This window comes from Pleurodeles waltl, chromosome 2_2, assembly GCF_031143425.1.
Source record: "Pleurodeles waltl isolate 20211129_DDA chromosome 2_2, aPleWal1.hap1.20221129, whole genome shotgun sequence".
Classification (NCBI taxonomy): domain Eukaryota; kingdom Metazoa; phylum Chordata; class Amphibia; order Caudata; family Salamandridae; genus Pleurodeles; species Pleurodeles waltl.
In genome coordinates this window covers 637,692,269-637,710,231 of record NC_090439.1, presented here as the reverse complement: position 1 = coordinate 637,710,231, position 17,963 = coordinate 637,692,269, and the positions used below count along the sequence as shown (strand labels likewise).

General features: G+C 45.2%; 1 protein-coding gene across 1 annotated transcript in view; it reads right to left on the bottom strand.

Annotated features, from left to right (window-relative positions):
- Window positions 1–17,963, bottom strand: part of MRPL15 (mitochondrial ribosomal protein L15) — a 62,957-nt gene that overhangs the window by 7,012 nt on the left and 37,982 nt on the right. The window contains exon 4 of the mRNA XM_069220180.1: window positions 432–555. Within this exon, the coding sequence (XP_069076281.1) occupies window positions 432–555 (124 nt within the window). The remainder of the gene's footprint in view (window positions 1–431; window positions 556–17,963) is intronic.

Here is a 17,963-nt window from a genome sequence, read left to right as displayed (position 1 = left end):
GATGGGGCAGGGTAGTTCTTTTGTGCAAATTTAATGTTTTATGTTCAGAACTGAGGTCATTTACCCTACCTGCATATTAGTCGGCCAGTTTGGTCTATGTGTTACCATGAAACATAACAAAATCTATCATAAAAAGATCCCTAAAGTAAGGCCTATAGCTTTGTCAATGCTTAAAAGAATGAATGAACAGCCATTTGTATGGCGCACAGCTGACAAAAAGGCACCCCAGCCGATGCATGCTATCAATAGAAGCAATGGCCAGCTCTAATGCCCACTGCACTTCAATGTTAACTTTTTCAGCAAAACTAGCGGTACCCTATCACTTTTGTAAGTATGGAGTACCAATTCCTCGTTATTCAATACTGTCACTTATTAAAACAGTCAATCCACCACAAAGCATCACATAATGAAATATTCCATTACATACTCACCCAAACTTCTTGGATCATAGAACGAAGTCGTAATCACACCCCCATTTTTCTCTATCGCAGCAATGGCCAGCTCTGACGCCCACTGCACTTCAATGTTAACTTTTGCCGCAAAAATGTCGGCTCCCTGCAAGTTTTAGAAGTCTAGAGTTTAGTAATAATATTAAAAAACACTTTAGAACAAGTCCAGTCACCAATCATATTTTCCCCAAAATCACATTTATGTGCATTCAGTCATTTATCGAGAAAGGGCGATGTTTTCATCAGATGCCATAATATAAATGATTATAGACACAACTTGCAATTTTACATAAAGAAATGTCGGAACGCGACATTCCTATTTAGAAATCAAGTTGTGAATTAACACAACTGAATTCAACCATACGTTGAGCCAAGCTATCTATAATTCACCTCAAGAAAGCCGGGGACTGATGTCATCTTATAAAAAGATACTGCACTGACACTGTATTGTTATGTTCTCGGCAGTTGCGTGAATTGAAACGGGTACAGTTCATTAAATGCTGCATTTGTTATAGCTGTAAATTAGTAGATACGTTTAATAAGTAGACGCTGCCATCTAGTGGGCCGATTAAAGCTGCCTAAATGACAAGGTGCCATATGTACGAACACATTTTCCCATAAGGACAGAACGGGTAAAACCCTTTGCTACATCTGGCCCAAGATCTTTAAAACGGCTGCCGAGTTTAGAATCAGTAATGACGTGGAGTGAGATGCACTTCAGATGAAATGAGCAGTAAATACGCCTTGACATAATTGTATTTGGAGCTTTTGGTGCAACAATGTGAATGAAAAGAAACAAGACTAAAAACAAATGTGTAACCTATAAAATTAGAAAATACAAAACTAGTGACAGGCACACCAGCACACTCAATGTTACCCTACTGTGCATATAAGATCAGGCAAATTTTTGTCACTCAGTCGCCCACAGAGCCAAACGGCTGTAGAGGGCTGACCTATTGCCCCATGCTATATGCTGTCATGGGCGGAAACAAAATGTGAACGACGCCAAAACAGATCAATGACTGAAGAGGGAGAAGGCATATTCACTACGTATGCATGTCCTTTTTTAGTTTTAGTTTTTTTTTTTTTTTTTTAAAGGGGCCTGCAAGGCCAAATCTAAAAAGTTTTTTACTACGTACTTCTCTAAATGCTATGCATAAAATGCATTGTATGTATAACATATAGAACTGGCAAAACAAAATACAACTACTCCTAAGAGGCCCACAAAGATTCTAAAAATTTAATCTACTACCCTGAGGGCAGATCAGAGGGAATAACAATCATGAACCATTCTTGGTACTGAAGTCCGTCAGATTCCAAGGACCAAAATTCTTGTCTACAAGTGTTAATACAGTATAGTAACATTCCACACTTGAAAACAACTGCTAAAGGCAATAGTCTTTTAATAGAAAAATCTTAACATGATTTCCTTTTTCATAGTTTTAAATAAACAGATCACTCAAAGTATCTGACAAAATGTTTTTGCAATTAACCAATTAAGTCTGCAGCGTTTATCATTGGTGTGTTACTATAACCAGTGTAGATAATCATAAGCTTTGTTACAAGGTCACCCCCTTGCAACCAATTATAAAACACATATACAGAATTTCGTCGGCAAAACAATTAAAAACATTTCCTTAGCGACCCTAACAAGGGTTCATCTTGTGCAAATCTTCTACCATGAGGTTTTGCCAGAGGGGCTAACCAACACCAAAACTCTTAACTCCAAGGTAATCTGTGAGATTACTTGTAACAAAATAGGTACTTATGGGCTTTACCACAGAACAACCCACCCTAAAAGGCTTATCGATTTTAAAATACGCTTTCCACAATAAACGAGATATACTGCATTTGTAATAACGTTTCTTAATTAACAGAGCAAACCAATCAGGTACTTGTACTGTATCACTGGCTAGTCACCATAGCCCATTCTGTCTACCCTATTTCATGATAAACAGATACGATTTCTGCCATCGAACATAGCTTTTCCCATTGAACCAATCAGGCATCTGGACTTTGCCAAAATAACCAACTTATCCATACTGTACTGAGTATAAGATTTTTACACATCAACCCTCTAAAATAACAATTATGACCAAAGGGGCGAATGGAAAAACAATATGAATCCTACTAAGCAGGTAGCAATGAATAACATCATGCAAAACCTCTACCCTCAGGAGGAGTTAGCCAGCAACAAAATCCGTGCTTACTAACGCAATCTGAGAGATTCCATGCAACGAAACACCTGTGTACAGACTTTCACACTGCAACAATCCACCCTTAAATACCTGCTGATTTTAAAAGAGCAATTTCACAATGAATAAGATCTACTGCCTTTGCCGTAAATTATCATAACCGATCAGACCTATGTCATCTAAAAGATGACAACATTGACTTATCAAAGGAAACAATTCCTGCCTACCGTCCCAAGCGTTAGCTCTTCAAAAGTCAAAGTCTAAAATAACCACTGTCACCAGAAGCATACGTCTGCCCAGATAGCGTTAGTAAGGGAATCAACATGTAGGATGAGCCAAAGTCCCTCTTTAGTAGTACTTCTCAAATTGATCACATAAGGTCAGACCTACGAATTCACGACATTTGTCAGGTAACTTAACTGTGCAACCTTAACATTTTCCTCCCCACTACACTACTCATGACCTCAAAGAAGTTACAGTGACACGACAAGTCATCACAGACCAGGCATAGCGCATCACCATTAACATCGCTGAAGAGAAAACTAAAAAAGCTCAAGGAAACTGTGGACAAACTTTATTAGGCTGAAGCTAGGGCTGTACCTAGTAGGGTGTGGGTAGAGGGACTGCCTTTCAGCCTGGTCCTGACATAGACCACTTAAACTGTGCCGGTGTAGTTATGCTTTTATTCTGACACTGCTCCAAGGAGTAAAGGGTACCAGGGCCAGAACCTACTTTGGCACTGCCTACATAACTCTGGGCAGAGGGTATGAACTACAGTCAGGGCTCTAACAGAATGCCTAACCGCCACAAGAATCCTTGAGTAATGCCGTTGGCAGTGCCAATGTGCTCAGACGTCAGAGCCTGGCATTCAGTCATGCCGTACACTTCGGCCCTACTCACGTAGGATAAATCCACTAGACTCAAAAAGTGGGGACAATATTTTTTATATTTGTGGTGGCCCAATATTTTGTAGGTCTCTGCTACAGACACTTTGTAGGCAGAACTATTCCTTCTAATAATACACCACGTGTGCTTTGACCCCTTGATCGTGACTGGATGGCTTTGTTGCCCATTTCAATTGTCTCCTGTTGACTTGATGGATTTCCTCCCTCTTCTTTTGTCTGTCCTGCACAGGACCGTTTCTGTCTCACTGTGTTCTAACTGGATGAACTCTATCCTTCCAATGCTGACCTGAGGATAGACTTTTTAATTTTATTATTTTGTATTCAGCATCACACTCCCATTGCTTCTCCTATTTTACTTCTCCCATCTAACCATGCCCCCACCACGTCTACTCAAGAGTACTGCAACCCATCAGTGCCACATGCACACCCATTCTGAACACCTCCCCCTCTTCCGCGACCTTGCAAGATGCCTGGAAACGCATAACTCTTTTCACATTGCTGGAAAAACCCTCCAGGGACCCCTCAACACTCGCCAGCTACAGATCGATCTCCCTGCTACCATTCCCAGCCAGTGTCTTAAAGAAAACCATCAACAGATGCCTCAACTGAATACCTCGACGCCCACCAAACCCTCTACACCACTCAGTCTGGGCTCAGACCCAACCACAGCACAGAAATAGCCCTCATTGCTCCTACAGAATCAATCAAGCAGGTATTTATAGAGCGAAGCTTATGACCCGGAGGGTCTCAAGGCGTTGGGGGGGGGGGGGGGGGGGGAGGGGTGGTAGGATGCGGATCAGTCGAAGAGCCAGGTCTCGAGGTCCTTCCTGAAATGGATCAGCGAGGGGGGTTGCCTAAGTGGAGAAGCAGCGTGTTCCAGGTCTGCGCAGCGAGGTAGGAGCAGGATCTTCCTCAGCCGAGTTCTTACTGATCCGTGAGGTGGAGGCGAGATCCAGCTGGGCAGAGCCGACTGGTGGGAGTGTAGAAGGAGAGGCGATTGGTGAGGGACACTGGTCTGATGTTGTGTACGGCCTTGTAAAGGAGCTTGAAGGTGATTCTTTTGTTGACCAGTAGCCAGTGGAGGTCTCTTAGGTGTGCAGAGATGTGGTTGTGGCAAGGGATGTCCAGAATGAGCCTAGCGGTGGCATTCTGGATTCTCTGGAGTCCTGTTTGGAGTTTCTGGTTGATGCCAGCATAGAGTGCGTTGCCATAGTCAAGCTTGCTGCTGACAAGTGCTTGGGTGACTGTTCTTCTTACCTCGACAGGGATCAATTTTAAGATTGTTCAGAGCAGGAGAAGCGTGTGGAAGCAGGATGATGAGACGGCGTTGCCTTGGTAGGCCATTGAGCGTGAGGAGTTGAGGATGATGCCGAGGTTGTGCATGTGGTTGGTGGGAGGGGTGTGGGGGCAAGAGCTGCGGGCCAGAAGGAGTCATACCAGGCGGAGGGGTGGAGCCCAGGATGAGGACCTCAATTTTGTCAGAGTTGAGCTTGAGACAGTTGTCTTTCATCCAGGCGGTGACTGCCTTCATTCAGTTGTGGAAGTTGTTCTTGGCTGTTGATGGTTCGTCAGAGAGGGAGAGAATCAGCTGGGTGTTGTCAGCGTAGGAGATGATGTTGAGACCATGGAGTATGACAATGTTAGCGAGTGGGGTCATGTAGATATTGAAGAGGGTGGGGCTCAGAGAGGAGCCCTGGGGGACTCCGCAGCTGTTCTCCGTTGGTTTTTATGTGAATGGTGGGAGCCTGACCCTCTGGGTTTGGCTGGTGAGGAAGGAGCAGGTCCACTCAAGGGCTTTGGCGAGGATGCTGGTGTTATGTAGCCTGGTGCACAGGGTGCAGTGGGAGACCGTGTCAAAGGCAGCGGAGTGGTCCAAGAAGATGAGGGCTGCTGTTCCACTGCAGTGGAGGAGGGTGCAGATGTCATTCGTGGCTGCGAGGAGTGCGGTCTCGGTGCTATGGTTGCTCCTGAATCTGGATTGGGAGAGGTCCAGGATGTGGTTGGTCTCGATGAATTTGGTGAGCTGGGTGTAGATGGCTTTCTAGTTGCTATGGCTGGGTAGGGGAGCAGTAAGATGGTTCTGTAGTTTTTCAGGTCCGTCAGTTTGAAGGAGGGCTTCTTCAATAGAGGGTTGATCTCCGCATATTTCCAATCTTCCAGGAAGGTGACGGACTCGATGGAGCAGTTGATGGTGTGGCACAGTTTGGGGTGATGGTGGTGCCGGCTCAGTTGAAGATGGGGTCGGGGCAACGGTCCGAGAGTGCCCCAGAGTGGATTGATTTCATGATCTTGAGTGTGTGTTCTGAGGAGAGGGGGGGTCCAATGGTGGAGGGTTGGCAGGGTGGTGGAGTCTTTGGGTGCGGTGGCAGTGGGTGGGGTGGGTGGGTCCTGGGTTGTAAATCAGGTCAGATGTCCTAGATCTTTCAGTGGAGGAAAGTGGTGAGGTTGTCGCAGAGGGCTTGGGAGGGTGGGATGTTTGTGGATGTGGATGACATTTGCATTACTCTGGACGGAGGAGACACAGCAGCTTCATCCTTCTGGACCACTCTGCAGAATCTGACATGGTGGTCCACTACATCCTCATCCAACGCCTACACAACACTGGAATCAAGGACACGCACTCCAATGTATCTGCTCCTTCCTGCCTGGAAGGATCTAGTTAATCCGTATGGCAAAGTACACCCAAGATGCCCGCGACCTCATCGGCGGATTTCTGCAAGGCTCTTCCTTGAGCCCAACCCTCTTTAACGCATAGATGATCCCTCTAGGAAGCATCTCCTACACTCATGGCACCAACATCCTCTCCTATGCCGACAAGACACATTCTCAGCCTCAAAGAGAATATGACAAGTGCAATGATCAAGTTCAATGCCTGCATGACTGAAACGGTCTACTGGATGAAGACAATCATCAGAAGTTGTCTGAAGCTGAACACTACCAAGACTACTATTGTGATCTTTGGAAAGAGCACTTCACCATGGTACACCAAATGGCAGCCAACAGAGCTAGGCCAGACAACACCAAGAAACTTCGGATGGTCAACAGCAAACTCCATATGACCACCCAAGTCAACGCCATCACCACCTCATGCTTCCATATCCTGAAGCTCAGAGGAAGATTTTCAAATGGCTCCCAATCAGTACCCCAACAAAAACTGGGAAAATGCCTTTGTCGCAAGCAAGCAAAACTATGGGAATACCCTCTATGCGGAACACATGGGAAATAAAGAAAACACTGGAAGGGTGCAGACCATTCAGTACTCTGTGGCCAGACTCACTCAATCTGCCATGCTGCACTTGCATCACACCAAACCTGAAGGAGAGCCACTACCTCCCGATCCACAAACGAGCATATTTCAAACTTCTCATCCACACTTTAAAGGCACTACATAACATTGTCCCAGCATGCAGAAAATCCAGTCCGGTGGTCGAGCCTTATCCTAAATCGCTCCTATAGCATGGAACGACCTGCCACTACACAAAAGAGACTCCTCCTCACTTCTGGAATTCTGCAAGAAGGAGAAAGCCTGGATTTTCGAGTAGCCCCACTAGGCCCTAGGTTTGGCTAGACTCACACCTTCTTAGCGCCAGAATGTCCTCCTGGGTGACAGTGTGCTTTACAATTCTGCATAACATAGCAACAACATAACTCCCTCCCTTTACCCACCTTTACTACCTGCTGTACTTAGTATCTTTGCTCATCTACCAACAATCATTACTCCTACACCTAGACGCATTACTCCCTCGTTCTGCCCATCTTTACCCTCTTTCACCCTTTTTTACATCCCCAGCTAAAACTATCTTAACTTTCTGTGTTGTACCTCTTTACTCTCATGCTCCACCTCCGTTTACTTTCCCCTTCTTTCCCTCTCTTTACTCCCTTTCTTGTATAACAGTTTGAGCAATGTGGGCGAGAGCAGGTAGAGATTAAAGGCAGGGCAAGGGAGTACTGCGAAATAGAGAAGGGGAAAGTAAACAAAGAGAGCATGAAATAAGGAGGTACAATTGAGTATCTGCTCTTGCTCACTGTTCAACTTGTTTTATCCGTCATTACTCTGCTGCTTCACAAATCTTTGCTTTCATAGCTCTCTATATTATGTTTATCTACTCACTTTTCTCTCGTTTCCTGCCTATTCTTATTTTCCTCTACCAATCAATATCTGTGCTACTGATCAGTATTACCCCAATGCATTTATTGTTCGGTCTCCCCGAGAGAGTGCATGTGCAATCTTTTCAAGATCTTTTGTCACCCTAAATTAAAAGGCTTAAAGTCAACGGTCAGCTTCATCGCCACTCCCACTTTTTTGCTTCTCACTACTCAGTGCTTGCCCATATTCTTCATGTGTGTGTCCCTTCGATGGAGCGCAGACCAAATGCTGATTAATGTCTTTATCAGTGTCCATTTTATTTATTTCTTATTTATTTGCAATTTTAGCTTTTTATTAAAGCAGTCTGTGCGACTGCACATTTTTCTCAGCTTATTCAGATGTGTTGCTATTGATGATTGCTGGTACAAGTTGTTCCCTGCACTGTGGGTGTGTTGATGTGCTCTCAGGTTACATATTTTGAAAGTCCACAAATTTCAGAGGTTATCCTTTACAACGATCAGCAAATCATTACGTTTTTAGCCAGCACTGTTCATTAAATCTGGATCTTTTTCCATACAGAAGTATGCACAGCACACAAAAAACAGAGGACGTGCTCAAAAACAAATATAAATCATAAAATGTCTCCCTGTTCCATCTTTGGCCTATTCGCGCCTACGGCATGGATACAATGAAAAACGTGAGACCCAACCTTGCATTTTTACATTGGATTAGGCCCACAGTTTAATTCTGTTGAAATTAACGTTTTGTCATTTTAATTTGTACATTTAATTGAAAATCTGGCCCCCGTTTAAAGCTCCAAGGTCCCTTTGGCAGCAATCAGTGTTGGGGTGATGTGAACTATAAAACAACAGGAGCATGTTGGTTTGTGAACCAGACCCAGCCCTGTTTCCCACTTTTGCTGATGTCTGAGGATCATGAATGTATACCGTGCTGTTCATTTATTTACTGTATACTTTAAAAAAAAAAATCATTGCACTCAAAGGAGGTTAAAAGGGGCATTAGCATCTAAAACACCAAATTCCACAATAGGTAGTAAAAGCGAAAGAATTTAAAACCAGCCATATCATGGCAACTCAGTGCAAGTTCTGCAATGGGTGTCATCATGGGGCTCCGTACCGACAATTAAGGTCCTGTGTCAAACAACTTACTGTTTTGTTGTACCTACTCAACAGTCTAGCTCAGTGGTTCCCAACCTGTGGGCCGGGGACCCCTGGGGGTCCGCGAAGCCTTCTCAGGGGGTCCGTGGCTGCCTAAAAAATTTAATAATATTAGGTCCCAGCTATCAGTAATGACTCCTTGGGGGTCCCCGTGTTCCAATAATTATTCAGTGGGGGTCCCTGGGCTCCAGTATTGATAAAATGGGGGTCCACAGAAGTCAAAAGGTTGGGAACCACTGGTCTAGCTGACAAGAATAAGTCAGTTACACAATAAAATCCTGTGCCGGTTGCTCATATTGCGAGGTACTTGAGCAGCAGCATAATTTAAAACAAAATGAGCATAGTTAGAATGGTGAGCTCGGTCGTCCGTCTTGGTTCTTTGTCGCATGCGTAAGGAGGTAATCAATTTTGTACATGAATTTAGACAAACATGCCATATGTTGTGATGTCAACCCTTTAAGACAAAACAGAATTGTATGATGGCATGATCTAATGCCATTGGCGTTAAAGATGTTTTTCGCCAAGCTAACAGTGCAGGACAAAGAATATGTAACCAGTCCTCCTGTGGGTATGCACAGAGCCTACATCTCCTGCTGTTTGAAGGTTAAATCATTTTGGAGCTGCATCTGGCAAAGGAAGTAGGCCAAGTCTAGCAAGGAGCACCATTATTTTTAAAGAGTTTTTTTTTTTTTAAATAATGTAGCCATATATGACTGGGCAACCGGTGCCTTATAAGTGTCAGTAGTCATTTATGAATGAGACCATGGGTTGAACTCTCATCTTTATATTTATTCCATGAAGCTGCTCAATTTGTTTTTATCAGTAATTGTTTCAAAAGTTTGTGCAGTAATGTTTTTTTGCCAAAGAACTTCTGCCTGCAAATGCTTCACTGACACTGCTATTCTCGCTGACCATGTTGGAGACCTCTGGTGTGTTAAGGCCAATTTCTTTCCAAATCAGCGCCTTCAATGAATTTAGTGTAGCCCGTCTTAGCAGGGAAGCATATTTGAGGAGCGCCCCCATCTTGTACCAGTGCTTGCTCTTGTAGACCAAATTAAAAAATGTATTCACGATGGAAAGGAGCCATAGGGCAAAGAAAAAAGGTGGCAAAAGACTTTGCTTTGTGCAGTGTTTAAAAAATTGTCAAACCTGCCAGGGACAATTTCCAGACCATGTGCCAGAATGGGCAGAAACTTTGTCTTTATCACGATAAGGAGTGGACTCCAGGTTGGACTTTGCAATTACGTAGGCAGGGCTTGTACGGATGCGAGTTGGGACGCCATCCTTGCGTTCAAGGTGTTTAAGTGCGGGCAGTGAGACCAGCCCTCCTGCAACCAAAAGCCGAGGTATTTATAACTACCGCTTTTGCCCAGTGGCCATTCCCTTTTTCCTTGATTACACGCTTGTCAAAGATGACTCCCTTGGTTTTCTCTAGATTCACAGGCAGCTCATTTGTCTTACAATACTGATGGAAAGTATTTACCACCTTTTGGAGACCAGTGCCTTAAAGATTAAATAGGACAATGTCATCTGCATATAATAATGAAGTTAATTGTTGGCCCAATTTGGGAGGATGGGAACCGGAGGTATTCAACTGTGTGCACAGATCTGCCAGGTATAAGTTAAATAGCACCGGGGCTAGCACAGAGCCTTGCTTAATACCTCTGTCTATCTGGATGTTAGCAGTGATTCTCCTATAGGCCTGTGCCAGTCTACTGAATCAAAAGCTTTGGATAAGTCCACAAAGCAGGAAAACAAGGCCAGTTTATTTTTTGTGTATTTTTCAGCTAGCATAGTTAGAGCTAGTAGATTGTCCGACGAGGGGCGGAAGCCAGTTTAATTCAAGGGTATTAGATTTAAATTAGTTGCCCAGTCTTTCAGTTCTTCTAACAGGAGACCTGCAAAAAATGTTTGCATCCACATCAAGAAGAGCAATCATACGGTAGCTGTCTGCGTTCCCATAGAGGCATTGGGACCAGGGACCCTACTACTTCTGCAGATTCCAAGTTGCCCCTCAGTATTTAGTTATTCAAAGGATAGGGGACAGGCTCGCTGCATGAGGTTGAAGTTAAATCCGCCACCTTCTCATTGTGGCATAATTTAGAGATGTGGTCGATCCACCTCTCCTCTGGCACCATAATGCTTTGTATTCCTGCGGCCCCTCCCTCCAGTTGATCAACAATGAACCACAGGGGCCTGCTGTTCTTTTCTTTACAAGCCTCCACAATTTTGACCTAGTCCAGGTTCATGTGGGCCTGCTTTGTATCCCATAATGTCTTCTTATATTTCTTCTTTAGGTCTTGAAAGGAGCAGAGGTGGTCGCTATCCGAGTGTGGCCTCTTTAGGAGTCTGGCTGCTTTATTTAGGATGCTGCCTTTGTTGCGCTAGGGCCTGCGTGAACCATCGTTTTTTTTTCCCGGAGCCGGCCTGACCATCGACTGCTGGTGGGGGCTCCACTGGTTCCTTAGAGATGTCAACATTGCCTCCCAGTTGGTGATTGTGCCCACCCATGTCTCTTGAGCAGTTGGTAAGCTAGCTTTCCATATCTCATATTTTTCCATGCACCTATTAGGCCATCTTATTTGATACAAATGGCTTCTAGGGTCCTGTTCGCCAATCTTTTGCAAATGCGCCACATAGTGATTGTTGTTCACTATTTTCATTATTTGTGGATGATGGTCACTTTCACATCTCACCTTTATGCAAAAATCCTGGAAGTGCTTGAAGATAGCCACAGAGGCAATGTATAATCAAGGGTGAATGAAGATTTCGGTTTTGTTAGTCTGGTTCATTGGACAGTCTTTAGGAATCGACCATTAAGGGCCCTCAGCCCAAACATCTCTGGAACTCGTACGAGAGGATGATCACATTTAGCCATGTCCCTGAAATGCTGAAATGCGATACTTGCAGCAGGATATCCAGACTCTGATCTAGAGCACCTTCTCTGATGATTCTTTTCCCATGACTGGCCAGATTTAGATTGAAGTCTCCTGTGATGAGCCAGGAGGCATCTTCATTCGAGGCTCTTAAAGTTAATAATTCATTTTCGCTTATGTTTAAGAGAAGTTGTTTGTGGGCCACATTGGAATTGATGTAGATATTTACGATTATATAGTCATTGATGTTCGCCCCAGTAATCAATTTCCGATGAGCACTGCTAACATGTGAGATAGTTGCAGGTCGAGACTCCTTGCATTGAAGGTTTGCTTGTTATGTAGATTGATAGGCCTCCTTTTGGGTGCCCTTTACACTTTACTTTTACAGCCGGACTTACAAATTCTTGAAACACAGCTAGCAGATTTTCAGCTTCTTGCCAGGTTTCCTGCAAACAGATGATGTTAAAGTCTCTCAAAAAAGATTTGAGATTTAAATCTAGAGTGATTTTACTGGCCCTTGCAATGTTCCAGGAGATTAGATTTTGTTGACAAGCTTGCATTTGGACGGACTTCAGGGAATCAGGATTGTTTTGGCATTGCTAATTGTGGCTCCATCCCCAAAAAACAGTTGTGTGTCAGGACCGGAGGTGAGTAAATTCGCTCCTGCAGACACCCTCATTTTGCAGGCCTATTTCCCTACAGTATCTTGTCTCAGGATATCCCTGGGCAATGGAGAGTGAGAATTCTTTTGGCCCCATAACAGAGGCAGGAGATGCACCCTTGGTGTGGTGCCGGACTGATCTCTTATTGGCTGCTCTGGAGTTTGCTTTCAAGACACTGTCACTTTTTTCATTTACACTTTGTGATGAGAAAGCTCTATTACCCAGTGTTGGATTACTTCAGCTTTGGACAGCAGTTGCTGCACAATCTCCATATTACTAAAGCAAACTTATGTGCTCTCGTTTAGGTAGCCTTTTCCTGGAGCTATGAAGGCTACATATTTTAGGTCTCAGCTGTTTACTTGTTCCAAGCCTTGGACAGCATTGCCGATTCTCATGAGGTTAGCTCTGTTGAGGACATCCCAAGGACCCTGAGATCTGTAGGTTGGATGGAAAATTAGGGTATGAGCACCCCTGTTTTTTTAAAGGCGGTGAGTGGTTGAATATATTCTTTTGGCCGTGTGTAGCACTTAAGGTTGATGTGATTGTGGCATCAATGACTAATTTTTGCCCTGTCACAATAAGCACAGGATTTATAGTGTACTCGCTGAACTGATGTTCTGGAGGGGCCACATGTGTCTTGGAGCCCGAAATAGAGTTCCAGTGGGAGTGGGGCCTTTTAGCTGCCCTCTTATTCCCTTGCGGGGCCCCGGGGCCAAATACCTAGACAAGGCCTCATGAGATTCCCACTAGTGACATATCTAGCAGGGCTGCACCACCCTTGTTGATTGAGGATGCATTTCCATAGTGGTAATGGCTCTTTGGTCTCCTTTAGTTCCACCCAGGGTCCCAGATGGTGATATCTGAGTGGTGGTCTCAAGGGGTAGCGACTGCAGGTGGGCTTTTATCCTTTGCTAATTTTGTCGCAACTTTTTGGATTCATCCGATACAGTTATCATATCCAGGGCCCCAGAACTCTACCCCGGGAGGAATCTATTCCTGCCTCTGCATTCTGCCTTTGGGGTTTGTTTTCTAGTTGTGGGGTCAGCATATGCCCTTATATGGGTAGATTCTTGGTGTCTGCCAGTTGAGCAGGTAATGCACTCTCTATCATGTCCTGTTTTTGACTGTTCTTTTGCTTGGGCTTCCCTCGTGGGGCACTGTCTCTACAGTTTTTGCGGAGTTGTAGATATTTATTTTCCAGACACATAGATTGTTTGTTGCCCATTTTTCTTAGGCATTTTTTGTTTTTCCTAAGAAAACAGGAATGAAGGGTCCTTCTTCTGTTTTCTACTCCTTGTTGTGAGAAAATCATGAACAGCCAACTATCCTGCTTCCTGGAACACAGCAAAGCGCTCAATACCTCCCAATCTGGATTTCACAAGAACCACAGCACCAAGACCGCACTCATTGCTGCAACAGATGACATCAGGACCATGCTCGACGAAGGCGAAACCGCAGCGCTCATCCTCCTGGACCTCTCCGCAGCCTTCAACACCGTTTGTCACCACACCCTTCGAACACGCCTCCACAATGCCAGGATTCGCGGCAAGGCCCTCGACTGGATCTCTTCATTCCTCTCCGGCAGAACCCAGAGAGTCCGCCTTCCGCCTTACCTGTACGAATCCTCCAAAACCAACCTCCCTCAGCCCAACACTCTTCAACGTTTACATGGCTCCTCTCGCCAACATCGCACGATCCCACCACATCAACATAGTATCCTACGCAGACGACAACCAGCTGATCATCTCCCTCACGAAAGACACTACAACCGCAAGAAACAACCTCCACAATGGACTTCACGCCATCGCCAACTGGATGGAATCAAGCCGCCTCAAGTTAAACACAGACAAAACAGAGATCCTCATCTTCGGCAGCAACCCCTCCGCTTGGAACGACTCCTGGTGGCCTGCCTCCCTAGGAGCCGCACCCACACCCTCCACACATGTACGAAACCTGGGAATCATCTTGGACTCAGCAAGACTCAGCAGGTCAACGCAGTCTCCTCTTCCTGCTACAACACCCTTTGTATGCTCTGCAAGATTTTCAAGTGGATTCCCGTCGAAACCAGAAAGACAGTCACCCACGCCCTGGTCAGCAGTCGACTGGACTACGGCAACGCACTCAATGCAGAAACCACAGCCAAACTACAAACGAAAATGCAACGTATCCAAAACGCCTCTGTCCGACTCATCCTCGACGTCCCACGCCGTGACAACATTTCTGCCCACCTCAGAGACCTACACTGGCTACCCATATCGAAGAGGATTACCTTCAAACTACTCACCCACGCACACAAAGCCCTCCACAACACAGGTCTGGCCTACCTCAACGACAGACTCACCTTCCACACTCCCATCTGCCAGCTCCGCTCGGCCAGCCTCGCCCTCCCCTCGGTCCCCCGCATTTGCCGCACCACCGTCGGAGGAAGATCCTTCTCTCACCTCGCTGCCAAGACCTGAAACTCCCTACCGCTCCACCTACGCCAGACCCAGGACCTCCCGACTTTAAGGAAACGTCTCAAGACATGGCTATTGGACCAGTAGCTCCCCTCCCAGCGCCTTGAGACCCTGACGGGTGAGTAGCGTGCTTTATAAATTACGTGATTGATTGATTGATTGAAGCTTTCCGTTGTTTCTCTTGAGGCCCATTCTGGACTTTCCTAAACCTGTGCTGCTTCATCAGGCACTTCTCCTTGCTGCTTATTAGTTGCCTCATGCCCTTGTGGACCAGGGGGACGCTGCATGCCCTCTTGCCACTGTTTTGACTCCTGTTTTAATTCAGTCACTCTTGACGACATAATTATCGACAACTCCTGGAGTTTGTCCAAAATAGGACTGGATTGACAGTAGCTTGCCTAATTTACCACACCCCTGTTAGCCTCTATATGAGCCTGTGCTCTTCGAATGAGCAAGTTCCGTCTGTCCAGCTTGTTGTCTATTGCCATAGTAGTGGTTGCCAGACTTTGCAGAATTTGAATGTCCAGTTTGTCTGTGTTAAAGACCGTGGCACTTGTTATGGTCGTTAAAGTTTTATTAAGGGATTCACAGCCAATCAAAAGATGGGCATCCTTTGCGTCAGTGAGTCCTCTGTTTTAAGACACTTCGGATGCCTGTGGCAAATCAGTAAAAGACTGGTTGGCACTCTTGTCTGTAGACATCAGGCAACTCCCCCTTCCTCCGATCGCGGCCCCTCTTCTTTGTTGAAGACCTCCTCTAATTCCTCCTGCGTGGGAGAGGCCTACCAGCAAGGGCTAATCTGTTTCTTCATTGGCATTGGTGACTCTAAAGCCATTTTATCCAAGCTTCCTTCCATGCGTTGTCTCCCCGATAGATTCTTCAGAGGTCGTGCCTCTGCCTTTTATAACTATAATTGGAGACTTCCCACTTCTGGGGTTGGAGAACGTGCTCGGTTTGGTTGCAATGGACTTTTTGACAAGAAGGCGCACTTAATGCCTAAAGTTCTGACGTTGACTCTTGTGCTGTGTTGCTTGCCGGTAAATCCTCCCAAGCGGCACCCAGAGTGATTGCACTGTCGCTAAAAGATCTCCAGTCAGGGTGTGTTCTTGGGACCACCCCACCAAGGAGCATCCTCTGGTAGACGTTTTTCCCTAAAGGCCTAAATTACTCCTAAAGACCTTTACCACCTCCCTTCATCTTCCGATCTCTCCCTTTTGCCAGCTTACAGTCCTCTGGGGTAAGCTCCTTTACCTCATCTATCTCTTGTGTCTGTAGCGTTACCTGTGTCGGCGGTGGGGGCTTTCTCACAGTTTATGTGGGACAGCCTTCTCTCTTCTCATTAAATTCTGCACCTTATCATGGGCGATCAGAAGGAGAGAACTATGGGTACTCATCACCTCCCGCACGCTGCCTGTTAAAATCACCACTTGCGATCATGCAAAAAAACTGCAATGTAATCAGTTGGTTAATGGAGTGAAGAGCATTCATCCCTTTGCAGTCTTAACTTGAGTAGTCCAAGTTCTTTCACAACCACCAGTACACGTATTCAAGTGTTTGTTCCTAGATGGTCTGAAAGGATCGGTATTTTATGTAGCAGTGTCTGGAAAATGCTCCAAATGAATAAAAATGCCAAACCAGAAGACACAAGAACACACCGTGTCACCAGCCAACCCTGGCTCTCAAACACCAATAGGAGGAGTGGGATAGGAGGCTTTGAGTACCTTCCAAAATCACAGAAGACTGATATTACATCAACAAATGGTACCTTTTTCAATAGGAATGCACATGTACAAGCCCGTTCTTATTAGAAAAGCAGCTGATTAGTAAGTAGAAAGAACTCCGAACAAGATCTCCAAGAATGATCATTAATACCAAAAACAATGTGCGAGTGTCAACTAAGAAGGCCCCTTTGACCTGGAGATAACGATTTAATGTCACAGTAATCCCTGTCACCATAATCTACAGTGACAGCGCATATCATACCATGCCATCTTCTACAGTGACAACCTATATAATGCCATACCACACTCTACAATGACAGCCCAAACCATACCACACTCTACCATGACACGACATACCATACCATACCATACCATACCATGACAGGCCATACCATACCATACCAGGTCATACTATACTGCACCATGACAGGCAGTACCATACCAGCCCTTACCACACAAGGCCATACCACACAGTAACACAAGAGGCTATACTACACAGTACCACCGGTGATAGCAAACCATATCATACCATGGCAGGCCATACCATATCAGGCCATGCCACAGTGTGCCATAACAGGCCATGCCATACAATGCCATGCAAATACCAGGCCACACTAGGCCATACCATGACATACAATGACCATACCAGACAATACATTCCCAGACCGACCATACTATGACAGGCCATTTCACACCATACCATACCAGGGCAGGCCATACCATACTAAACAATAGGTCATACCATATAACGACAGACCATACCAAGCCAGAACCCATCATACCATGACAGGGCATACCATGATATGCCATATTTCAGGAAATGCCTCTTTTTTGCATGATCACTCCCAAACTTTTGGACGGATGCTGCTGGATTTTTGACTCAGAGTGCAAGGAAGCCTGCTAAGCAGACCTCAGTGCCAGTGCCCTGACCCTTAAACATGCATGTTTGAGTGGCCTATAACCAATTGGCAAAGGCTAACAGTCCCAAGGCCATATTTCATGGTACCAGGGGTACCTAAGGCCAGTAAAATCCCTTGTTGTGCTACCTTGAGTGGGACAAGTTAAAATATGTCTCCCAGCCTGCCACTGGAGAGCAATTTAGAACTGCTACCTCGACTATTTAATTTCCAATAGCAGCAAAGCCCAAACCTCCCTTTTTCATAAGTCACCCATACAGCAGGCCTATGGGGTCCTAAGGCAGGGTGAAGCATATTAAAAATCAGAATATGTGTTTACATGTTCTAACAGTAAAATCCTACATTTGTTATTGTTATTGTGCGAGAGGTTAGTAGCCACAGTGGCAAGTTCAAGGGCATTAGCCGACAACTCAGCTGTACTAACTTCTAAATGGGACTTCAAAAGTTGGCACTTCAAGGGGTCAAACAACTCATTAAAATAAGCAAGGCATTGGGAGAGAGAAGGGGAAACACTAGC